The sequence below is a fragment of the Ambystoma mexicanum genome, chromosome 8, assembly GCF_040938575.1.
Source record: "Ambystoma mexicanum isolate Mex_15411 chromosome 8, UKY_AmexF1_1, whole genome shotgun sequence".
Lineage (NCBI taxonomy): Eukaryota > Metazoa > Chordata > Amphibia > Caudata > Ambystomatidae > Ambystoma > Ambystoma mexicanum.
This window is the reverse complement of record NC_090929.1, coordinates 638803028-638828889: the sequence shown is the minus strand read 5'-3', so window position 1 is coordinate 638828889 and position 25862 is coordinate 638803028. Positions and strand designations below refer to the sequence as shown.

Below are 25862 nucleotides of genomic sequence, written 5' to 3'. Positions count from 1 at the left end.
TTACTCCACCACTGACGAGGAGCTAGATTAAAAAGAAAAACTGTGCACAAACTGCAGAGTTTTTATCCTTACGAAGACCACGCCCAAGGCATACACCCAGGCGAATCAACGCTCCGACAAGGAGTGGGCATTCGGCAGGTTCCGGGGCTTCCAATAACGGAGGTCTAGACAGCCTGACCGTTCTCAGAGTCTGCGCCGGCGCAAACAAAAAAAGGGGGAGAGCTTTTTTTCAGTCCCCCCTCCTCCGCGACAGCCTTGGAGGGAAAGAATGCATGATGCGCTCCTGCGGATCCACGTGTCTCTGGTGGGGGGCAGGCTTGCCCTTAACGCACAGTTTTGGCGTCGGAGGTTCACGGACCACTGGATCCTATCTACAGTATACATGGGGTACCGCATACAGATTCCCCCCTCTCCCACTGTTTGGGGCAGCAACTCTGTTGGCAGAAATTCAGTCGCTCGTCAAGAGCCAGGAAGTGGAAGTAGTCCCAGCCTCCCTGCGAGGCTTGGACTTCTACTCCAGGATTTTCACCATACGAAAGAAACAGGCTGGCCTGAGTTGTTGGACCTCTCCACCCTCAACTTCTCCCTTCCTCTTAAAAAATTCAAGATGGTTACACCAGCACTCATTGCAGAGACATTGTGTAGGGGAGACTGGATTTGCTCCCTGAATCTGAAGGATGCTTATCTACACGTCCCGATTTGGCAGCCTCATCGCTCCTTCCTGCGGTTGAGGATAATGGGCTGCCATTTCCAATACAAGGTTCTACCCTTCGGCCTTAACTGAGCCCCCAGGGTATTTACCAGACTGATGAGCGCAGTGGCAGCCTCCTCAGGGCCACCATGTCAACCCATACCTGGACGACTGGCTCGTCATGGCGAGATGTGGAGGCTGTACATCACGCTTCCTCCGCCCTTATGATCCCACTCCATGAGCTCGGATTTTCGATCCACCTCAAGAAGTCTCAGCTGCAGCCTACACAGAGGCTTGCCTTTTTGGGCCTCATATGGGACACGAGATCCGAGAGAGTTTTCCCCTCAGAGGACAAGATAATGGCCATCAAGAGGGCCACAACGCTCTACCTCACCTGAGGTGACCTCGGCCTGGTGGTACCAGCATTTATTAGGTATCATGGCAGCGGTCTTAGTGGCAGTACCCCACACGAGACTCAAGGTCATCATCACCACGGATTCCTCCCTGTAAGGCTGGGGGGGGCACTCTGGACAACCACAGTGTACATGGAGTCTGGACCCTTCAGGAGCACGAGTCTCCTATCAACTGGCTAGAGCTAAAGGCCATCTGGCTAGCTCTCAAAGCTTTCCTTCCTCTCATTGGGGGATAAGGTGGTACTTATCCAGACAGACAACTCCACCAGTATGTACTATGTCAACAAGCAGGGTGGTACCATGTCCCCTCCGCTGTGCAGCCTACAGCATGTGGGAATGGGCCCTGGAGAACTACATCTACATGTTGGCCATCCACCTCCTGGGGGAGTCCAAGCTGGAAGCGGATAGGCTCAGCAGACTGGGAGTGGACAATTAGAATGGCACTTGAACGATCAGGTCCTGCTTGGGATCTTCAGCAGATGGGGGTTCCCACAAGTGGATCTTTTTGCCTCCTGGACCAACAAGAAGTGCCAGCAGTTTGCGTCCTGGCAGGGGCAAGGCATCAATGACACATTCCAGATAACAGTGGGAAGGCATGACGGCGTATGCCTTCCCTCCCACACCCCTGTACACAGGGTGATCTGCAAGATAAGAGAATCATGTTGCCTCTGCATCATTCTGGTAGCTCTATGGTGATGGTGGCTGGCGAGACTGGTTCTCAGAGCTCCTCAGCCTCTTGGACAGGCCACCCATTCACCTGCGGCTGGGCCCAGCTCATCTTCTGGCGCAGCAGAGGGGGTCAGTGTCTTCCACCCCGCTCCACAGAAATTGGCCCTAGCGACATGGTTCCTGAGCAGGTCACAATGAAGCATCGGAGCCTGTCAAAGGCTAACCAAGACATCATTCCGGGCGCTAGGAGCAAGTACAAGAGTAAATGGACATGGTTCTGTCACTGGGCGGACTCCAAGGAGATAGACTCCTCCCCCCACTCCCCTCCCTTACGTGCACATTGGACAATGTGCTCTCCTTCTCTGCACACCTCGCTCACTCAGGGGTGCAAGTGGATATATGCTGCCCCTATTTGGCAGCCATAGGGGCCTACAGGTATTCGGAGGAGGTTGTCTTCTCTTCCAACCCGGTGGTTAAACGACATCTGGTGGGCCTCACCAGGCTCTACCCGCCTGTCAAACTACACCCCGTGTGGGATCTCAATATTGTCTTGGCGCCTTGGCCCACAAGCCTTTCAAACCAATGGCGCCCGCGGACATCACTGTTCACCATAAAACAGCTTTGTTAGTGGGTCTTGCCTCTGCTCGTGGAGTGGGCGAGATTCAGGCACTGGCGGCTTCAGAGCACTTTACTACCTTTCACAAGGATGAGGTGGTCCTGAGAAAACACCCAATGTTCCTACCTAAAGTAGTCTCTGCCTTCCATCTAAAGAGATTGTGTTACCTACATGTTTTGCTGACAAGACGATGCTCAAAGGGTCATGCACTGTCTTGATGTCAGACGCACTCTGAAATTTTATCTGGACAGGATCAAGAGCTTCCGCAAGTCAGATGCCCTGTTCCTTTTGGGGGGAATGGGGTCATGGGGGGGGGGGGGGGGTTTCAAGGCAAGGGTATCGGGCATCCAAGGCCTCTATAGCAAGGTCGATGGTTGCGCCCGTCAAGGAGGCATATGAGGGGCAGCATAAACCATTTCAGGCTAACATGCATGCCCATGCTGTCCAAGCCAAGGAAACGGCCGTCGCATTCCAGAGACTGGTCCCGTGGCAGGTCATCAGCAGGGTGGCTACCTGGGCCAACCCTTTGGCTTTCTGCAAGCACTACTGTTTGGACGCTGGCTCCAAGTCAGACTTGGCTTTAGGACAGGCGGTTCTAAGGAACTTGTTTTCTTGGAGGGGAACCTCTCCACCCTGGGGCTACATTCAGTTGTAATCGCCCATGCAGTATGGAGGAAAGGGGAAGGGACGTATGAGTAATTAAGTTACTCACCATAGTGACTAACGTAATCTTAGTCCATAGTCCCCTTTCCGCCATATGTCCCACCATCCTCTCCCCCTTTTAAAATGGTGTCATTAGGCAATTTTAATATTGTCAATGGGGACTGAGGTGTGGCACAGGTGGGGGAAGTCAGGGGAGCACATGCTCCCAGGCCCGCGCCTCTAAATTTAATTGGTAAGGAGGTTTTTCTGGTGAGAGGTTCTGTCTCACGTCCCTAGCGCGGGACGCCCATGCAGTATGGAGGAAAGAGGACTATGGACTAAGAGTACGTTAGTCTCTGCGATGAATAAATATTAATTTTTCAATGACACCAAGCTTGACCCCTTGGGGCCAGCATATTCTCACTGGTGGCAGTCATCCTGTCAGTAGCAGGTGTTGCAGAATGTCAGATCATGTCTGATCTCATATAAAGGAAGAGGTAAAGAATATGGTTGACCTTGGGGTTATTGAGCCATCTACCAGTCCATGGACTAGTCCAGCAAAGGCAGGAACCAAAGAATTGAGATTCTGTGTGGACTATAGGACTCTTAATGCAGTCACCACAACAGATGTCATCCTTTACCCAGGGCAGATGAGCTGGTGGACAAACTTGGTTCAGCCACGTTCCTCAGTACATTTGACCTGACCTCAGGCTTTTGGCAAATGGCTCTGGCAGACCATGCCAAGGAGAAAAATGCATTCATCACCCCATGAGGCTTCTATCAGTTTAAGGTCATGCATTTTGAACTTAAGGATGTACCTGCTACATTTCAGAGGATGGTGAATCAAGGTCTGAATAGGTAGAGGACTTCTGCATGGCATACTTGGATGACATTGCAGTGTTAGCCCCACTTGGGAAGAGCATCTTCACCACCTAAGATATGTTTTGCAGGCTCTGGGAAAGGCCCATCTGACCATAAAGGCTAGTAAATGTCAAATTGGTCAGAGTAAAGTGGTATACCTTGGGCATGAGGTAGGAGATGAGATTGGGCCATTGACTAGCAAAGTTCAAGCTGTACAAGACTGGGCCACCCCTACTACTCACTCAAATGAGAGCCTGACTAGGTCTTTCTGGATTTTACTGGAATTTCATAGAGCACTATGGGACCATAGCTTCTCCCTTTAAATGTCGTCATCTCACCCTAATTCTCCACAAAGGTCTGGTAGAATGAGGAGTGCACTAAGGCCTTTCAAGGACTGAAGAAAGCACTTTGGCAGGCACCAGTCTTGAGCTCCTGATTATAACCAATACTTCATTGTATGGACGATGCTTATAATACAGGGATAGGTGATGTTTTGAGCCAACTGGATGTGAAAGGCAGGAAACGCCCCATCTGCTACGTCAGCAGGAAATTGAAGGTGGGCAACCATAGAATGTGGATGTTTTGCCATTGTGTAGTCTCTGAAGACGTTTAGGTCATACTTGTATGGTTCTTCTTTCATTATTCAGACAGACCACCAACCTTTGAGATGGTTAATACAGATGAAGGGGGAGAATCTAAAATTGTTAAGATGGTCCATCAGCCTCCAAGGGTTTCATTTTACCATAGAACACACACAGAACATGCTGCTGGTCTCTCCAGCTAGAATGACTGACTGGAATGGATTCATCTAGGAGGGGATTAAATCCTCCTGTCCCTTATTGTGGGGGGACGAGTGTTGGGGAGAATTCTCAACCCTGGAGTGAGTGACCTTTTTCTCACTTGTGTTTTTTACCCGATTTGGATTTTTTCACTGTTTGTGAAGTCTGACAAACTCCGTAGGCATCTAATTTATGTATGGTGACACAGTGCAGTGTCGCAGAGAAATCATTTTAGCTTTCTAAGGTCTAACAACCTTTTCTTCTGTGAACTACAGTTCCCAAAAATAGTAAAGAGAAATGGACTTTACTTGGACCTTTGTAGGTCCAGCACACCCCATCTTATGTGGAGTGCTGGTGGGGTGGGGTTACCTAGTAGCCCCTTATCCTTCTCTCGTGTAACATTTTTATGTTACCCTCACTACTTAAAATGGTCGGTAGTGGTTTAATTCTTCCTACCATTATGCTTTTCTACAGCAGGCTGAACAGTCAGCTGCAGTACAGCACCCTTAAGAGAAGCCGAGAGTAACCAAGATGGCGGAATCGGATGTCAGGCAGGAGAGTGATGTTGGGGTCGTAAGCAATCCCAGTAGTTTGTAGATTCCCCCCCACCCCCCCACCCCCCAACTCTTATTAGGCTGTACTAATGCTGGAGCATTGGTAGAGTGGCAGGTGTGAGCTGTAGGGAAGTACACTGAACCCAGTTACACATGCACATCAAAGAAGCACTTACACATGTAGTTTATATCCAATGATATCTTTAGACCAGAATTGCCTTAAATACACGAACACTTCGGAATACTTTAGAATACACTTCAAAGAACACTGCGTAGTTTGATTGTTCGTGGTTACATTTGTTGCAACTAGAAAGTGAAAAGACAATGTTATTGTATTATCAGTAACTACGCACACTTGCGGTTCTTGGCAGAAATACAGTAAGACATTTACTCTGCATACACATCTAAGAGTTACTTCCGGGAAGGAAAATGGATAGTAAATATAACACTAACACTGTTCAAGGTTCTACAGATGGTTTTTCGCACAGCAAGTCTTTTGTCTGTAAACGCAACCCTAGCTAAAGGTAGTTCGGAGAAGGCTCAAAGTCTTGACAAGCAGCAGAATACGAAGAGTTCCTATGGATTTCTTGATAAGGGGACCCAAGCAGCAGCTTGGGTCTGAGGTAAGAGGGGGGGTACCCTGGACAGCTGGGTGTACTCCAAAAATTCTTACCTCCAGGTGGGACTCAAGGAAAACTCCCCTAACAAGTGAACCAAACACATACAATAAATACCACAAGAACAAGCCGAGAGGAGTCCTATGTTGGGCAAGCGAGTGAGCCAAAACTAACTGGAAGTCTGGCACCTGCACCCATGTGGAAGGCAAGCTCCTAATATAAGAAAGAAAAAGAGGGTCTGGGACCCACATGAAAGGGAGACTGTCCACGAGAGGACACTAGTTTGGCATGAGTGAACCAAGCTATTTTGTATGTATGGGGCCCACACCCATGTGAGAGATTGAAAAGGTGAAGGACCCCGGAATTGATAAAAAGAATTCTACATTTTATAACTAACTGTATCAAGTTGACAAGATAAAGAATTGTTAAGTGAAGCAACATATCCTTGTGAACTGTCCAGTGACATTTCCCTGAGGATAAAGGGGCTCAAGAGCTCAAATGGAAGGAAACTGAAGAAATATAGGCGAAAGGTATACAACCCTAGCATGGGAAACCTACACTTATGAACATGGTTTATTTAATCACTTTTCATTACCAGAGAGACTGGGAATGGTTCTGTTGATTTGAAAACACAAAGAACACTTATTACTTTGAGATCATCCCTGCACAGTTGCTTTAGACTAGTAGTGTTAAGGACAGAAGCATGTTTTTGTACACGACAGTGACAGACGTTTAGTTCTGGACTTCATAACAATTTCAATAGATTTCTTTAAGGTAGGGAACCCCCTCTTCGCTTTAGGGATGGAGGCATTTTCCAACCTTTTCTTATTTAATAAAGGTTTATACACAAAAACATTCCACCCCTGTGTCTGAGCCTTATTTCTGCACCCTTACACCTCTGAGGTTAGAATTAACTGTGTGCAAAGTGATGCTGCAGTGCATTGTGCTTGCACTGTAGAAACTGTTTAAAATGGAATGGGATATGGTCTGCGTTAGCGTTTTTATTTGTTCCTCCTTTTTTTTCGTTAAACTGGACACCGGAACCTTTAATTTTATTTATCTGCCTTTTTATGATAGCTGGAGCTATGAAAAATTAAATTGCTATGTCCTTGTAGATGAGTAGTTTACCCCAATACTCTTGACTGTATATTACCTTATGTTTTATCATATTTGTGTTAATAAATTGTAGTGATATTTAGGTTTTAAATGCTTTACTGTACATTTTGGAATGTTATCCTTAACATGGGTGATATTGAATCTTTGAATAAGATCTAGAGGATATATGTGCCATCTGATTAGTGTGAAGATGGGTTTCTACAGTCTGGCCTGGTGGACAGATTATAGAAGGCCACCCTAGTTCTCATGAACTGGGATTCTCTAAGAGGTTAGCCAAACCCAATCTAGGTAAGCGTGGAGAGTTGTCAAGGCGTAGTCTCAGGAGAAAATGATTGGGGTTAGGTGTCCACACTGTGAAGCTCACAATAATTCTATTTAGGCAGGTAAGTACAACAATATACTATTCTAGCCCCAAAACACCCTGTAACAGTGAAACAAGCAAGGTAGTATTATCACACAGCACTCAGTTAACTGACATATATACTGTCACCTTAGGTTTGTGGAATGCATACAATAATGTATTAAACACAATGAAGGTAAGTAGTGATACAGTAAGGAAAAAGCAGTACACACGAATGATATTCTAACTTTATAAGTCCAAACGCTATGTTGAATGGGGCCTTGTACCCAAATGCACAAAGCTGCTTTTAGGCAATAGGAAAGTTGTAGGAATAGTTCTTGAGGTGGTAAATGTTCCAGAAGACTTGGCAACAATATTACTGTAAAAAAAAAAAAATCCTATCCTTTAGAACGGCTTTTAAAGCGAAGGTTTAAAAAGTGATGTAATGGAATAAACCAATGTTTTTTTTTTATTGTTTATTATAGGGGAGACAGGGCGGCTGGATGTATTGATATGACTTCACCCTCCTCACTCTGATTTTCCCAAGTGACTAGGCAGGTCGACTGGGAGTCGCTGGAGATAGATTTTCCAGCTGTTAGATCCAATAGAAGATGCCCAGGAGCTACAGGTGCAACAATTTTCCGGTCAGGCCCATGAGCGGAGTGCAACCCATTGCGACGAAATGTAGCAGGCACCGATGCAGGCCTCTTCAGGACATTCTACCAGACTGGGAGAAAGCTGGCTCCCTTGACAGTCGCCACACACTGGCGACAGCAGGCATCTCTCCAGTCATGGCTGAAGACAACCTTCCAGGACAGGATCCTTTGATTTTGGGAAGCTGAGACCTGGCATGAAGGTGACTTGTAGCACAAGCTGGCGACCACCGGAATTCTGGACAAAAACGCACAATGGCAACGCTTCTGTCGAGGTAGCCCATTGGAGAGCTGCTTGGTGCACCAGGTGGTCCAGGGACGTTTCTGAGTGCTCAGGATGGCTGGATCACAAAGGCGTCAAGACTGGTTGGTCCATCCAGTCCAGGTGTTGAAGCACCACAGAGTGTGATCGCAGATCAGGTAGTCCAGCAGGGCTTCACTGGGCCAAATGCAGAAAGGGATGCCAGTCCTCCTCGGGAGTCGTCCACAGATCTACAGTTGGCGGTCTTCTGCATAGGATACTTGGCTTGAACGCTGATTTGAAGAAACGGCTGCAAGAGTCCTCCTCTTATCCCAAATCCTGGATGAAAGCAAGTTGAAGCCCACCATTGTTAAGGATCTGTGCCATTCAAACAGCCAACAGTGGCCCAATCGGGGACCACAGTGGGTTTCACGCAGGCATACTCAGACTCTCTGACAAAACACATGTGGGACTGGACAGGCCCACCTACTTCCTGGGTCAATGAGCCTGCTAAGCAGCAGCATTCCTGGGCGAATGCATAACCATATAAGGGATTTCCTGACTCGATAAGGCAGGAAGACGGCCAAGCAACCAATATGACCAAAGAATAAGCAAACATTCTTGTGGCACTGCCATTTTAAGGCACTAACCACGTTTAGTAAATGTGCACACTAAGAATACTGCAAAACTGGTAAAAATGCATCTGTCACCAACCTGTCTTTAGGCACATATGTAACCAAAAATCCCAAGTGTAAAGGACTAGGGTGATATGAAAGTATCCCCACTGCACTGCATTGTAAAATGCTTTGTGCACAGCTAAAAGGTTACCCAAACAAGTAAAAGGACAAGGGGAAACCTAGTTTTCCAGTTCTGATATTTTGAAGCACTGGTCAGTTCCCCATGATAAAATGAACAAAAGGCCAGGAGAGTGCAGCTGAAGGCTTCACGTCCCTGTAAGGTCAGTACAAGTTCAAAAACAGCGAAAGGATTGAGTGTGCATAGACTATCGAGGGGAAAGTTGCCTAAAGGGAGATCGTTCCCAGCAATTAGTATACTGTGAAATGCGAATAAGTGCTTTGTGTACTGCAATCAAATGTTTTTTTTTTTTTAAACAAAGTCCTATTTCTGGTCTGGGCCTCTTTATACCTGGTGATGACATGGATCCACACATCCTTGCCAATTCATCAAATGCTGACAATGTGGAAGTCCATGCCCTTGGAATAGAACTTAACTGGTTTGAAATCTGCATTGAAGATGCAAAAATGGGGTGCGGGGGGGGATGAAAATATTCTTTGCTCCATCTATCCTTCTATTGTGACTTTAAAGAGCACCCAGGTTATATGAACCATACAGTTGGATGTTTTTCCCGAGGCCTTCCCATTTCAAATCCTTGATTTGTGCATTTTTTCATAGGTTTCCCTGCTTGGTGTTAGATTCTCACAGAGTAAATGATATTTTGGAGATTTCGTTTTTTTCCATCCATGAATGAGAAGATTGTTAATGGTGTTAGAATGAGTGTCATTCACACACTCTCTGCACCACATGGACATGCCCCTAAAACATTTGCAAGAGCTTGGTGTTGGCTGGCATCACATGTTTCTAGTGTACCCTTCAAACTATGGCTACAAAATGTGTTTTCTATAGCCCATGCACTAGCGGACCGTTGTAAGAGGAGCCACTCATTTAGGTGGTATGGTACACAGGAGTGTACCCTCTATAAAGGTAGGGAGTCAATCTGCACTGTGACTATGCGGTCTCCTAAAAATGTAACTAAAAATGTCATAAAAGAAAACCTAAATTGTGTTGAAGGCTTCACTGTCACAACAGGGTGCCTTTTTGAAGCACATGAATATTTATGGCTATGGCCAATCGATGGTGGTTTGGGTGCAGGCAATGATTTCTATCTGTAGGAGAAATCAGTAGGATTTCGATTGTATGTTGGTTATTAGGCTTTATGTGGATTAATTAGTGTGCTCTGAGACCTAGTCGGCCAATTCCGTTCAGGAAGGCCTAATGACTAGCAAAGATTGGACCCTTAAGAAAATGTTTGGGACCTGCTGTAATGTGCTACTAAACTTTCTGTAAGGGCACATTTCAATCCTTACCCAAAGAGTACATCATTTTATTTGTGCTCACTCGAATGAATTGTGCATTCCCAAGCAAGGAGCTTAGAATTCTTTTCTTTCTTCTTAGCTTGGTGGATTGTGAGACAGTGACTGGCCCCAATTTTCCTAATTGCAGTGCAGAGTATAGCTATTTCGCCAGTTTTTTGGGTGCTTGTTGCAGCATAAAATGTAATGGTTTCTGCATTTCATTCAGGGATTATGTTCGGCTGGTGACTTTCTGCCCCTTCTCTACCTGCAGAGCCTGTGTCTCTCTCCCACCTACGAGCTAGCTCTTCAGACAGGAAAAGTCATTGAACAGATGGGCCAGTTCTACCCAGAGTTAAAGCTGGCGTATGCAGTCCGAGGAAACAAACGTGAGTCTTTGATCAGACAAATGATTCAAAATTGGTAGCAATTCAGTAAAAACTGTTGGTATCCCTCCTTTACATGCCCCACCCACAGATGTCCCCACTGAACCTCCAAAAATGAAAATGGCATTTCTATTGTTTACCATCTGTATATTCCAGGCAACGTTTAATTGTAATTTCTGAAGTCCAACTAAGGACTTTACTTTGCAAAACTATTAACTGAGACAGTACAGGACTCCACTCTTAGTATAAGGCTGTACCACCAGAGTATATGGTAGTGGAGGCCGAGCAGCCAGGCTGATAAGAGGGGGGGGCTGTAGGAATGTACAAAAGAACTTGTATTATGCCAAGGGTTCAACAGAAACCCTGACAACCAGAAGTATTATAAAAATGAAGGTTTATTATAAGAACAAGTTAGACCAATTTAAATCTTGAGGGGTAAGTACTTGGTCATAGAATTATAATGACAATATAAAAAAACACAATGCTTGAAGGTACACAGACCAAAGCATAAAACTTGTCCAGAAAATGAACAGTGTTTCTTGGCAAGTTAGACCTTTATCAGACAACATTTAGAAGAGGACACACCTATTCCTGAGGAGTAAAACCATAAGTTAACTTTTGAATGGATTGTGTCCTTCCACTTATTCCTCAGTTTTGATATACGTTTCGTCAGCTTCGCTGCGTCATAAAAATAATTCTTGGCAGAGGGTGCTGTGCACAATGTCGTGGCGTCTGTCCCTCGAGGGCCGCCGTAGCGTGTCGACGTCATTGTTGGCTCCAGTTCCGTTTTTCCGATGGCTTTGCTTTGCATTATTGGCGCTCTGTTTTTTCTTCTGAAAAAATGGCTTCTACTTCGACCCCAAAGTCTGGTTTCACAAAATTCATGACTGCGGGGCGAAAATGTCTAACTGATCCTCACCGTAACTGCCTTTTGGTGTTTGGGTTCCAGTCAGAGAATCGAGGACTGCGGGTCCTCTCAGTCTATGACTGAGAAAGCTCTCTGTGAACACAATTAACACATTCGAAGAGGTCCCGATGGAGGAATCGATCCAATCCTCAGCCTTCTTCCAAGAAGGCTTAAAAGACTCAACAAGTCGCCTTCTTGTCATTGGGTACCTCTCCTGAGGTTATACAATGTCAGACTAGATTGGATTCTCCCAGTAAATGGAATGCCTTTAGGCAAGAGATGATGCATATCTTGGAGAATGTGGCCTTGACCCTCTCAAGAGTGTCACAAGAGCCAGACCCCAGTCACTCTGTTGGATGACGCAGGGAGGTCCAACTACTTAGGGCAAGAAGAGTAGTAAATCGGAGGCTTGACCTGCTTCACCCCACAAAGGTGTCGAAGGCATTGATGAGTGAGTCAACTCCACCTCTGATACTGGCTAAGAAATGCAAAATGTTGACGCCTTCGGTGATTTTAGTCGACGCCATTTGCGTCGACTCCGAAATTGAAAGATTTCTCAAAGCCGCCTTTGACGCCGTCAACACTTTGATTCCATCGAAGCATTTAATAGTACAAGGAAAAAATATTCAAACCTGTACCGAAGGACTTGAACTCCATGTCCTCCATTTGTGAGGAGGATAGCGCTTCGGATGAGGATGTTTCTCTGTTAGGAGTGAAGTTTGGCACTAGAGAAGTGCCTGAAGAGGTAATTGATCCGGAGTCTAAGTTGAAAGATCTCTGTGACTCCCTCCAATCTGCCAGCGGTCTTGATACATCCCCAGAGTTGGAGTTTGGTAAACCTGACCCAACAGGGTGACTGAGTACATGGGCTAGAGTAGGGCTTCAACAAATTTCGAACATGACATGACTGACATCCTAGACCAAGGTCCCCCAAAAAGACCCTGTCTTGCCTTTTCACAAGGCCCTTCAAAGGAGGGTGGTTGCTAACTGGAAAGCTCCAGAGTTTGGTACTGCTGTCAACAGGAGTTTCCCTAGAAAATAGACCATCCAGTGACCTGGACTATCTCGGCAAACACCCTACGCCTGAGAGTCTGGTACTCCAGGTTGCTACCTCCACCAGGCAGTCCGCCTACCCCTCTATCCCCCCCAGGATAGAGGAGATAAAAAAAGTGGACGCATGGTCACGCAAGGTATTTACCTCGGGCAGTATGGCCCTAAAGTCCACTAATGTCACCTGTACCCTGGCCAGGTTTACTCATACCCTTTGGGACTGTTAGTATGGTGGCTGAACAGGTGTCCGGTCAAATGTTCAAATCAAAAGGATCGAATGACCTTTTGATCGAAAACAAAAGGACCGAAAAAAGGATCGAATTTTGTTTGTTTATATATATTTATTTAGTTTAGCATGTGTAAAATACTTTTTTATAAAAAGACTGGGGACTAGGTGGGAACCCCTCCACCCCCATAAAAAAAAAATCGATCCTTTTTTTCGGTCCTTTTACTGTCGGAAAAAAGGCATTCGAGCAGATCATGCCTGCAAGCACTGTGCTGTGCAGATTTGCGTGGTTGAGAAAGTCTGGGTTTGCACCAGATGTGCAGGCCAGACTGCTCAACATGCCCAAGGCAGATGAGTCTAGAGAAGCTGCAGACCGCCAAAGCGGCGCTAAGTGCATTGGCGCCTCTATTCAGCAACCTCAACCTTATTCGGGCTCATCTTCCTAGAGAGGCTGTCCTTTTCGATACTATTCCTCAGTAGGAAGAGGACAGGCCGTACAAAGGGGGCAAAGAAGATTCCCTCATGGTGGACGAGGTAAGGGTGCAAAAGCAGCCTCAACAGCAGCATCTTTACCCTCAGCTGCTGCTGAAGCTGCCTCTAAGCCACTGAGGCCTTGACCCGCAAGACCCCAGTGGGAGGCAGAATCTCTCTGCATATGAACGTATGGCAGGGCATTACTTCAGCTGCTTGGGCACTGGAAACAGTATCCCAAGGTTACTGACTTCCTTTTCTAAAAGGCCTTGGATCATCCACTGGGAACCAGCTCTGTCAAAATTCCAGATCTGCTCCTTGTGAAGGAAATCTTAACCTTGCTAGAGAAAGGTGCAATAGAACATGTACCTGTAGCGGAGAGGAACAAGGGTTGGTACTCCCCACGCCCCCCCCTCTCTTAGCCCCTCTCCCCCATCCATTTTCTCATTCCAAAGAAGGGTTGAGGACTGAGACCCATCTTGGACTTGAACAAGTTCCTCAGGAAGGACACGTTCAAGATGGTCACCCTTTCTCAGATCCTTCAGGCTCTCCAACTCCAAGATTGGTTGGTATCATTGGACCTTCGGGATGCTTACTTTCACCCAATCTATCTAAAGCAGAGAGTACCTGAGGTTCGCGCTTGGCGATTCTCATTATCAGTTTAGAGATCTGCCATTCGAGCTGACCTCCACCTGGAGGATTTTCACCAAACTGATGGCGGTAGTGGCAGCAAGCCTCAGGAGATTCACGGCTACCCCTATCTGGACGATTGGCTGACCAGGGCACATTCTCCCGGACAGGCTCTGGAACAGCTCAACATCACCTGCCACTCCCAACACAGGCTGAGCTTCTCCCTCAATTACAGGAAGTCCCTTTATGAAACCATTTCATAGACTCCAGTTCATTGGAGCCGTCTTGGACACTTCCTCGGGGAAAGCCTCGCCCCCCCCAAAGTGAGAGCTCAACCCATTCAGCAGATGGTAGCAAAATTCCAGAGTGCCCAATGTTGGGGAGAATTCTCAGAAATGTGCTAATTCCCTCCGCCTTAGAGACCCCCAGCAACTTTGCTGGATTTTGAGGACTTGGTTTTATTTTTATTTTTTACTTGAAGAGTGAGACCCTTTTTTCCCACTCTCGTATTTTAATGTGATTTTGTAGACTTTCTTTTGGTTGTGGAGTCTGTTACCCTTTCCTCACTGAATGACTGGTGGCAGTGGTTTCGTTTTAACTACCATGGTGTGCATTTACCGTGGCTGCGTTCGCAGCTGCAGTAAAGCGCCCATGGGTGCCATTTTTGTCCAAATGGTCCCCTTCTTTTTACACCATTGCTTTCTGGAAAGGTCCTTCTTGACACTTACTCTGCGCTCCATATCAGGTTTGGTCCCATTGTTAGTTTTGTCTTTGGTGGGATTCACAAGTGAAACCTGCCTCTGGCTCCAGTGTGTCTGGGGTAGGCAGGAAGTGAGGGAGGTGCCTGAAACTCCTGGTGCTTAGTCTCATAGGAGACCCAAATGCACTCTGATTGGCTGTGTGACTGTCCGGCAAGGACAGCTACCCGGCTGGGTGATAGACAACTGGGCTGGAATGAATGGAAGAAAACTGAATAAAAGGCGAGTCTTTTGGCTTGGAAGGCAGTCGACCACTGGACGAAGGAACCGAAGAACTTTAAGAGGACACCTGCTGCAACTCCTGGACCGTTGGTTTCCCGGGTGAAGCCCTGCTGCAGTGCTGAAACGCCAAGTTTGCATTGACAGAAGCCCCTGCAAGGACGACTTCTCCCCTTGAGTTGGTGGCACCAATCAACTCCAAAGTAAGCCACCTGGACATCCATCTCGGAGCTTGTTGAATTTCCAGAGTTGCTGCTGGAAACAGTATAGCCAGGGAGAGGAACACCAGATTGTGTGCGTTGCTTTTAAGCTGGCCTAGAGCTCCAGGAAGATCCTCTGGACTCCCAGGAAGCAGGACTGACAGAGCATGAGCCCCCTCAACAGAGTGCAGGACCCCAGAAGCAAGAAAGGTCCATCTCGACAGCCGGGAACCACGGTGTTGCTATTTGCGGTAGACGCAGAGCTAAAACACTGAATAGCCACTGAGTTAAGTTTTCCGGTTGCAAGTTTTGACTGTCCCAGTGCATTGCAGGTGTCCCCCTGACATCCTCCCTCTTGTCCGCACGATAGAGGCCCAGGAACAGTGAGATCTGAAGAGATGCACAGTAACTGGTGTAATCTACTGCATCTTTTCTTCATTTTAAAGGTACTGCAAAAAGGTCTGAGAACTTGACTCCTACTGTTGAGTATCTTGCATATTCTACAACTCAAGTCTAATCAGCTTGTGGCCTTACATTTGATTCTTCTTTTCTTCAAAGACTTCTAAAAACATTGTGCAAAGACTTTTTACTTGCCTACAAAGAACTGCTTCAGCTCACATAGACTTTAGCCTATTGACTTTGGCTTAGCCTCTTCCACTGAATGACTCTTAATGGGGGTATCTAAAATTATTTGCCTGCTTAAAAATATTTGTGGTCTCTTGTTTGTTCTAAATCTTTACTTTTACTTGTTACTATATGATCCTAAATGCAACAGTGATCTATTAATGTCCCCAGCACCCTAACAATTGAAGTCATCTGAGGGTGTAGATGGTGCCTGTGGGCCTTCCCAAAACGGGATCTACGGATTTAGAGATATTAAGAGTGTATTTCATGAAGTGTATTTGAGGGTTAATATTATATTGCCCTATTCGAATGGATTGTGTCCTCCAACGTATTCCACATCTTTGACATGTAATGTCCACAGCTGTGTACTTCGGAAACTTTTTAGGCAGAGGGCGTCCTGCGTCAATGTCCCTCGAAGGCCTCCGTCGATGGCGACGTCACCGGATGTTATAAATGGGATGCACGGCACCCGTAGCCTCATTTCCGTTTTTTCTGCAAATGTGTTTGCTTCGGATACTTGGCGCTCCTTGTGTATTCCTTGTGAATGTCTTCTTCAACCCCTCCGGCTCCGCGGTCTGGCTTCAAGACTTGCCGGGATTGCAAGTCGAAAATGTCGCTTACCGACCTGCATCGCTTTTGTTTGTGGTGCTTGGGTGAGAGTCACGACACTGACAACTGTTCCAAATGCCACTTTCTAACTGCTAAGGCCTTGCGGGAGCGTAAGGGAAAGCTTCATGTAGATAGGGGTTCGAAACCCAGTAAGTCTCATAAATCCAAGTCCAACGGTATGTCCACTAATGATTTGAGGGGTGACTCTCTGCGTCGGAAGGAGTCCCGGGGGTCTCGGTCCCGGAGTGGTTCCGGCCATTGTCCTCCTTATCTCGGCATTCTAGGAAGCGCCATCACTGGTCGTCTTCCCCGTCGTCCTCCTCGGATGGCGCTGTGTGGAAAGTGGCTTGTCCAACTAAGTCCTTAACTCCAGAGGAATGGGCTGCCTTTAGGGAGCAGATGTTGCCGATTTTCCAATCGCAGGGCACAGTTCCGTCCGCGCCTTCTAACGAAGCCGACCAGGAACTGCCATCCGTGGTTCGCTCGGGTCCTTGGTGCCATCCTCATCGGGAGCGTTCGAGGTCCCGTTCGGACAAGGCTCTCAAGAGACGTGCTTCCAGGTCTCAGGCCTCATCCCCAGCGAGACCGCAGAAACCTGCTAAGGGCTCAAGGTCGGCGTCTGCGCTATGTCCGTCGGATACAGACGTCGAAGCTTTGCCTTCATATCAGCCCTCTGTGCCCTTGTCGACGCCTTCGGGGCCTTTTGGCTATAATTTACCATCAGAGATACCTGGTACTGTGTATCCTCCAAGGAAGGCTACTTCCAAGTCTGTAAGGCCTGTTATGGACTCTAGACCATCGGCTGTTCGGAGTCAGGACTTTTACCTCCCTCTGGATGACATCTATGAAGAGGAGAGGTCAGATTTAGATCTTCACCCTGTTGAACATGATGTGGCTTCTGTCTTTTCAGGGGATAGCCAATTGGAAGACTTGAGACAATCTCTTCATGACGCTAGTGGCCTGGACACTTCGCCTGAGGTGGAATTTGGCAGGCCTGAGCCTGGGGCCCATGCTAAGTCGTCGTACAGGAGACTTATTGCTAGAGTAACTGAATACCTTGGTTGGTCCAGTCCTCCTGAAGCTTTTATTCAGGATGACTTAACTGACATTTTGGATCCAGGTCCGTCCTCTGACCCAGTGTTGCCATTTTATCTGAACTTGCAGAAAAGGGTGGCGGCTGCTTGGCAGGCTCCGGAATCTCTTCTGGCAGTTAACAAATAGTTAACATACTGCCCTTCCGGCAGCGACCCCCAGCTACCTTTCATCTCAGCCCACTCCCAAGAGTTTGGTGGTTCAGGCGGCTACGGCCACCTCGAAGCAGGCGGCGTACCCTACCATTCTTTCTGATAGGGACGACAAAAGCTTAAACAGTTGGGGACGCAAGGTGTTTTCTGCAGGGAGTATGGTGCTAAAATCTCTCAACATGTTCACACTGTGTGGAACTGTTTCTCTTGCGGCTGAGTATATTCCTGAGGGGGAAGAAAAGGATGGGTTCTTTGCTCTTGTGCAAAATGGCAAGGATGCCATGTGTGAATCCCTTCAGTTGGGTTTGGACACGGCCGACAGTGTTGGCCAGTTCACGGCTGCGAGCACCCTTACACGCAGATTTGCGTGGTTGTGGAAGTCTGGTTTTGCTCCGGATGTGCAAGCCCGTCTTTTGAACATGCCCTTTGATGGCACGCATTTGTTTGGCAGCAAGGCTGACGAGCGTCTTGAGAGGTTGTGGACCCCAAAGCTGCGGCAAAACCTTTAAGCGCATGTGTCCGTCAACCTCTGCCTTTTCGTTCTAGGGGCCAGCAGTGGAGGGGAGGCTCTTTTCGTTACTTCTCCTACTTTGGTAGACCGAGAAGTGCTGCCAGTCAAGGGGTCAGCGTAAAAGTACCTGCGGTGGTCGGGGAAATGGAGGTGCCCATGCCACTCGGGCGCTGCCGCAGCCACTCCACAACAGTCAAGAGGCCATATCCCATGATTCACCGGTTGGGGGCAGACTGTCTCAGCATCTCGAAGAGTGGCGAGCCATTACTTCGGATGCATGGGTTCTGGATACAGTCGCCCACGGCTACTGCCTTCCCTTCCTAAAGCAGCCTCACGACAATCCACCGGGCAATCTCTTTGAAGCTTGCGGATCCGCTACTTGTGCAGGAAATCTTGACCCTGCTAGAGAAAGGTGCTATAGAACTGGTGCCTGTAGCGGAGTGTAACGAGGGATGGTATTCCCCTTCTATTTTGATCCTAAAGAAAGACTGGGGATTGAGACCCATCCTGGACTTGCGTTGGTTGAACAAACTTCTCGGGAAGGACAAGTTCATGATGGTCACTCTTGAAAGTCCTGCAGGCCCTTCAACTTGAGGATTGGTTGGTGTCTCTGGAGCTACAGGATGCTAACTTTCATGTGCCGATTCATCCCAAGCACAGAGTACCTGAGATTTGCGACTTGCACTTTTCAGTTTCAGGACCTGCCATTCGGATTGACCTCTGCCCGAAGGTCTTCACCAAGCTAATGGTGGTGGCAGTGTATCTCAGGCGAGGGTGGGGGAGGGGATTCACGTCTACCCCTACCTGGACGACTGGCTGATCCATGCGTGTTCTCCCGAGCAAGCATTGGATCCCCTCAGTCTCAGCTGCCGCTCCCTCCACAGGCTGGGCTTCTCCCTCTAATTTCAAAGTCGCATCTGACACCTTCCCAACAGCTCCAGTACATCAGGGCTTTGTTGGACACGTCCTTGGGAGTGCTCGCCTCCCAAAGTGAGGGCTCATCACATTGTGCAGATGGTGGACAAGTTTCAACATGCTCAGTCTCCCGGCTTTCGAATTCTTAGGGTTGCTAAGCCTCATGGCATCCTGCATTTTTCTGGTGCCAGAGGCCAGGCTGCGGATGAGATCCCTGCAATGGATTCTCCAGATGCAGTGGTCGCAGTTCTCAGTCAAGATGTCAGATCTCGTTCAGATTCCACTCTCGGTCTCCCAGGATCTTTTGTGGTGGTCCAAAGAGGCGAACCTGATGAAGGGGGAGCCGTTTTGGCAACCGTGGCTGGAGGTGACTGTAGCGACGGATGCTTCCCTCACAGGATGGGGAGCTCATGCAGCAGATTTGACTGCCAGCGGTTGTTCGTCTGTGTCAGTCCAAACTCCACATCAACCTGTTAGAGCTGAGGGCCATCAGACTCTCTGAAGGCTTTTCTGCCGTCTGTGCGGGGGAAGTGTCCCCTGATCATGATGGACAACAGTTGCCATGCATTACCTCAACAAAAAAGGGGTGGTAGGGTCACTCCCGTTGTGCAGAGAGGCAATGCAGCTCTGGTTCTGGGCAATCCAGCAGGAAATTTCACTCTTGGCAGTTCATCTGGCTGGAGAGGAAAATGTGGCAACAGACTCTCTGAGCAGGCAGAGCATGGTCTCTCATGAGTGGGAGTTGGCACAGGAAGTCCTTCTGGAGATCTTCTCCCTTTGGGGAACCCCACAAGTGGATCTCTTCACCACCAGTGCCAACTGGAAGGGCAATGGATTCTGCTCAAGGGAATTTCCTCCGACAGGAGCCTTAGGAGACACATTCGTAGTGGATTGTTCGTTCCCACTGCTGTACTAGTTTCCTCCAGTCCCCGTCATTCCTCAACTGTTAAGGAGGTTGCGGAGGTTCGCATCCCTATTGGTCCCCATTGCTCCGGATTGGGCCAGGAGAGCGTGGTACCCGGACCTTTAGAAATGTCCATCTGCACTCCACGACGTCTGCCCTACCGAGAGGATCTCTCTTTCTCTTTCTCGGTTGCCGGCCGGTGGCCAACACGGCACTCTTTTTTTCTCGGCACCAGAACTCATGCGGGGCCGGCGCACGAGCAATTGCTTTGTTTGTTCTTCCACTTTGCTTCGGTTATAAACCATTGGGATTTGTCATTCTGATCTCGATCTCTCTCGTGCTTGCAGGTTGCAGGCCATGGCTGGCTGGGCCTGGGAGGGACCAGCAATAGCAATGAACAACAAACTGTTACAAACAACAACCAATGAAACTACCATTCTGTTGTTACTATGCAGAATTTTATACATTAGTATATAGTAACACAGAATGATCAGTTTTCATTGGCTGTTCTTCTGAGCCAGTCAAATTACATGGTGACGTGTTGTTGTTGCCACAGGAGGCAGCATGGCGCCACCTTCATTTCACAAGTTACTGTGAAGTGAAGGTGTCGAGGCGTGGCATTGTCAGGCCTGACTTGTAAGAGAGAGAGCCTGTGTGGTGCGGCCTAGTTGCTTCATGGGGGTGCCCTGTGCCTGCTTTTTCATTTGTGCGGGTGCCAGTTTGCGCACCAGGCACGTCCCGACAGGAGACTAAGTTCCAGCCGGCAAAGCAGGTAAGTCACTTGTTGCGTGCAGTGCAGGCTGAGCCTGTCAGTCAAGTGATCAGGCAAGGCCCAGGTCGGAGGCCCGGGTGGCAGCATGTCCCCTGGTGGTGGCCTGACTGCCCAGGAGTCAGGACCCCACCAGGGGCCCGTCCATGCCTGGGCTTTTGTCTGTGTGACCTGTGTGCAGTGTGCTGCTGACTGCAGTCAGTGCCAGGCCCAGGCCAATTTCTGTGACCTGGGCTGCTGGCTGCCGCAGACTGAGTCGGATGACTCTGCCGCGGGCGGCCGGGCCCGTGGATTATGCCCAAAAGTACGTTTTTTACTTTTTCCTTTGAAAACCTGACCTTCCGTGGGGCCGGTGTCTGGGGCCCCGCCCCATGGAAGGTAGGTTTTAAAAGAAATAACTTATTTTGAGTGGCGGCTGTGGCTCATCACTTCGAAAGTGACGGGCCTAGCCGCCCAAATATAGGTTTTCTTTTAAAATCGTACCTATTTTTGTCATCGGGCTCAGCATGCCCGTGGCGGCCCCACAGAAGGTAGCCTAAGTGATTGAGGCAAGGCAGGGCACGGCCCAGGACCGGGCGGGGCACGGGAGGCAGCGTGGTCCCACTAGTCTGTCACAAAAGGAATGAAATGTCGTTTGCAACTTTGGCCACTTTTTCATTGGTGCCGAGCCCGACTAGAGACAATTGTATGCCCCAGTCCGACCCTGGGTAGCATTCTTCTAAGCGAAACATAAACTGTGAATTTTTGCCTGGGTGTTTCCATTCTTTCTTTTAATGTTATCGGCCTCATTAGTTCACAGACTAGCTTCAGCGAGGGAACCCGTAACGGTACACGTATTGGGCCCAAACTGAACCGGCTGCACTTTGCGAGAAAAGCCCATGCAAAGGCAAACTTCTGAAATGCCGTTTCAGGCTTAAAGATACACACATGGAAACTATAAATTGGGATAAACATGGTGCACGTGCCTGCTAATCTGTCGTCATAAATAAAAGCACTAGTTGAGTATTCGTGTATAATTCTCAACCGTCTTTTGCTGTCATTTTTTTACATAATTCCAGCGCATATTTTCTATCCTGATGTGGTTTATACACCAGATGTGGCCCCTTAACCTGGGTACAATACGCTCCGAGTATGTGCTCTGAATGAGAGCACATGCAATCCTCCGATAGGAATCCTCAGATAGAGGTGGGTGTCCGTTACACCCTGCAGTTTAGTGAAGTATGGCAAGAACATGTCAGTTGGAAGGAGATATCCGAATATGCATTCTCCTCTGGCTCCTGAATATTGGGTGACAAAACATATTTAGGTTTTTAATGTGTGAAGGTGGAAAGAGGCCCTAAAGCAGAAGTAGCACAGGCTGTTGATTTCGCAACAATGTCTTGCAGAAATGACTTTTTCCAAGTTATACAACACCATGCTCATGCTTGAAGGAAGGGTGAAGGGGATGCATTTATGAGATGTGATGACTGATAAGGGCTTGAGAGTAAATTGATTACACAAAACACCTGGATGAGGTGACTGAGGAACGGGCTGAAGGGGGGGTGTTCTTCCTGAGGTAACCAATTAACAATACTTGGTGTACTTTAACAGACTGTCAGATGGGGCAGAAGGGCTACAAAATTGACAAATAAGATCATCCACAGGTTTGCAACAATTTTATCAAATGCATTATCACTGCGAGGACAGCAAGTATGGTCGCGACGTCTAACAAGTGTGGTCTAGAATTTAGAAGTGTGTTCAAATGCACTCTTTTGTCTCTGGGTTTGCCGGAATGCTGGAACCACTACACCTACCATAACAAGTGTTTCCCACCTTTAAAGCCTTATACTTTCTCAACCCATATGTGCCCTTCCCCCTCCATCCCACTACTACCTTGTGCCAGCAGTTGCTGCAGCGCCAGACATGTGACATGGAGCAGCAGCAGTGTGATGGGCTGGTGGTGGGCCGATCTAGGTAGGTCTAGCACTGAACTGAACTGGCGTGCCCACGCTGAGGGCGGTGCAGCGCCAGCACTGAATGCAGCGCTGCGACCGTGTGAATGCAGCACCGCTCCCGCACTGCGGGCGGCGCTGCGCCCGGCATTATGGGGTCAATATTTTTTGGGCACTGGCACTTATTTTTTTACAAATTAAGCACTGGTATATACACCTCTCTCTCGATCTCCCTATACACCTCTCTATAAATCTCTCGCTATATCTCTCTCGCTATCTCTCTCTCTCTAGCTCAATACACCTCTCTCTCGCGCTAGATCTCTCGCTCTATACACCTCTCTCGCGATCTCTCTCGCTCTATACACCTCTCTCTCGCTCTATACACCTCTCTCTCGCTCTATACACCTCTCTCTATCTCCTTGAGGTATAAGGATTGGGACCTCCTAGATGTGATGGAGGTGTTGCTTTCGTCCAGGAGGCCAGCAACAATATCCCTGTACCGTTGGCATATGTTTTGCGACTGGTGCAGAGGACAAAATGTTGATCCTTTTCAGTGTTCCATTCCTGTGGTTTCGTCTTTCTTGCTTTCTTTGGCCCACAGGGGCCTTCAAGTGGGTACCATTAAAGGTTACCTGGCGGCGCTGTCTAGCTTTAAGCGCTCGTTTTTTATTTATTTTTTATTTTGAGGTTGCTCGGCCTCATGACATCCTGCATTTTTCTGATGCCAGATTGAGAATGAGATCCCTTCAATGGGCCCTCAGAACTCGGTGGTCCCAATTTACAGGGAACATGTCAGATCTTTTGCAAGTTCCGAGCAGAATTGCTCAGACCTGATTTGGTGGGCTTGTAAGGACAACCTTCTCAAAGGACAGTCTTTTTGGCAACCATGGCCGGAGATGACTGTAGTGACGGATGCCTCACTCACGGGGTGGGGGTCCCAAACCAACAAACTGACAATCAGCAGTCGTTGGTCTCCATCAGCGTCCAAACTACACATCAACCTTTTAGAGCTGAAGGCTATCGGACTAGCACTGAAGGCCTTTCTGCCCTCTGTACGGGGAAAGAATGTCCCGATAATGACAGACAACACAGTGGGCATGTACTACCTCAACAAGAGAGGAGGTGTATGGGTCACTACCACTGTGCAGAGAGGCAATGCAGCTCTGGTTCTGGGCAATACAAGAAGGAATCTCCATCAGCAGTTCACCTAGCCGGAGAGAAATGCAGTGGTGGACGCTCTGAGCAGGCAGAGCAGTCTCCCAGGAGTGGCAACTAGCTCAGGAAGTCCTTCAAGAGATCTTCACCCTTTGGGGAACCCCTCAAGTGGATCTATTTGCGACCAAGGTCAATCAGAAGTGCAATCAGTACTTAGCTCGAGGGGACACGTTCATAATGAACTGGGAATTTCCACTCCTATACGCATTTCCTCCAGTCACCGTGATTCCTCACGTAATTGGTTGAGACTGTTCAGGAAAACCATGATCCTTATTGCCCCAGATTGGGCCCATAGGACGTGGTACCCTGACCTTCTGGAGATGGCCATCTGCCCTCTAATACGTCTTCCTCAAAGAGAATCTTCTCTCGCAAGAGGAAGGTCGGGTTCCCCATCCAGAGGTTAAAACACTCAGCCTTCACACATGGTTTCTGAGAGGCTGATCTATAAATATTGGGACCTCCCGGACGATGTAATGGAGATTTTGCTTACGGTCAGAATGCCAGCAACCAAATCCTTGTACCGGTGTCGTTGGAATAAATTCAGTAACTGGTGCAAGGATATGAATGTGGACCCTTTTCAATGCGGCACTCCTATGGTGCTTTCTTTTTTTGCTGCTTCTGGCCAATCTGGGGCTCCAGATTGGAACAATGAAAGGATATCTGGCGGTGCTTTCCATCTTTAAGCGCTCCTCTGAAGAGGTCTCTTATTTCAAAATACCGTTAATTGTCAAATTTCTGAAGGGATCACTAATGTGTACCCTTCAGTACCTTTCCATGTCCCTGCTTGGGATTTAAATCTTGTGTTGACATTTCTAACATGTATACCCTTTGAGCCTTTACATTCCTGCCCGTTGAGGCTATTAACACTGAAAACTGCTCTTTTTGTAGCACTGACATATGCCCGCAGGGTTAGTGAGTTGCAGGCACTTTCATGCAAACCTCCTTATACTACTAGGATAAAGTAGTCTTGCGAGTTAAACCATCTTTCTTGCCGAAAGTAGTCTCTGATTTTCATTTATCACAAAAAATACCACTTCCAACATTTACCCTCCTCATTTGGGAAAAAGAGGGAGAGGTTGCCTTTTTTCTCCTTCCCCCAGAAGCTCATTGTCTCCAAAGCTCGAATTCGCTCTAGGTTGGACTATTGTAACATTCTTTCTAAATCTCCCTGCCTCTACTCTCTGCCTTCTGCAACTAATCCAGAACAGGACTGCAAGACTTGTCCTTGGCCTCGAGCCCTGGGATTGTATCTCTCCATTGGCTCCCTGTGAATGCAAGAATTAAATTCAAAACCCTCTGCATTGTCGACGACTTTCTGGGGCCTGGGTCCAAAATACCTTCAGCTATCCCTCAGCAAATACCTCCCCTCTCAAGCTCTTCGCTCCTCTAACTCCCTCAGGGTGAGTCATTTTTCAAAGAAACGAGCTGGAGTAGAGATCTGTCTTCAGCTGGGCCTCCCTCTGAAACAGCCTCCCTGCCATTCTACAACTTGAGGAGAACCAGCTGGTTCTGGAAGCAGCTCAAGACCTTCCTCTTTGCTTCTGCCTTCGATCCCCCTCTCCCTTGCTTATCTGCTCTCTTGGCGCTGTGCACCATGCCACCCTCTGTCCCTTGAGCCCAGGTACCTGCTCACCCTGCTACCCTCCTGCACTGCCTCCTGGCCATCCCTTGCACTGGGGCCTGTATCTCTACCCACTCAGTCCTGCCACCCCCATTTTCTGCACTTATCAGACTTACCCAGTCTGCTGCCGTACATACAGCACTTGCCACCTGCTGGCTGCACTACCACGGTTTATTGCCTCTTATCTATTTATTTTTATCTGTTTTCCTCTGCTCCACACTTTCCACTTTTCCCTATTCCATGCACTTGCGCGTTCTCAATGTCACTGGGCCTAGTAAGATCGTTGTGTTCCCCTCCCTTGCCTTGTCACGCTCACACTTATCAGACTAGACCCAAAAAGGGCTGAGTTTTTACATTGTGAGACTGGCAACATTTTGCCAGAATTACCAG

At 48.0% G+C, this 25862-nt stretch overlaps 1 protein-coding gene across 1 annotated transcript in view; it reads left to right on the top strand.

Annotated features, from left to right (window-relative positions):
• The window catches only part of LOC138472262 (ATP-dependent RNA helicase DDX19B), an 857647-nt gene that overhangs the window by 436579 nt on the left and 395206 nt on the right, over positions 1-25862 (top strand). Inside the window, exon 8 of the mRNA XM_069610370.1 lies at positions 10557-10671. Coding sequence (XP_069466471.1) covers positions 10557-10671 — 115 coding nt within the window. The remainder of the gene's footprint in view (positions 1-10556; positions 10672-25862) is intronic.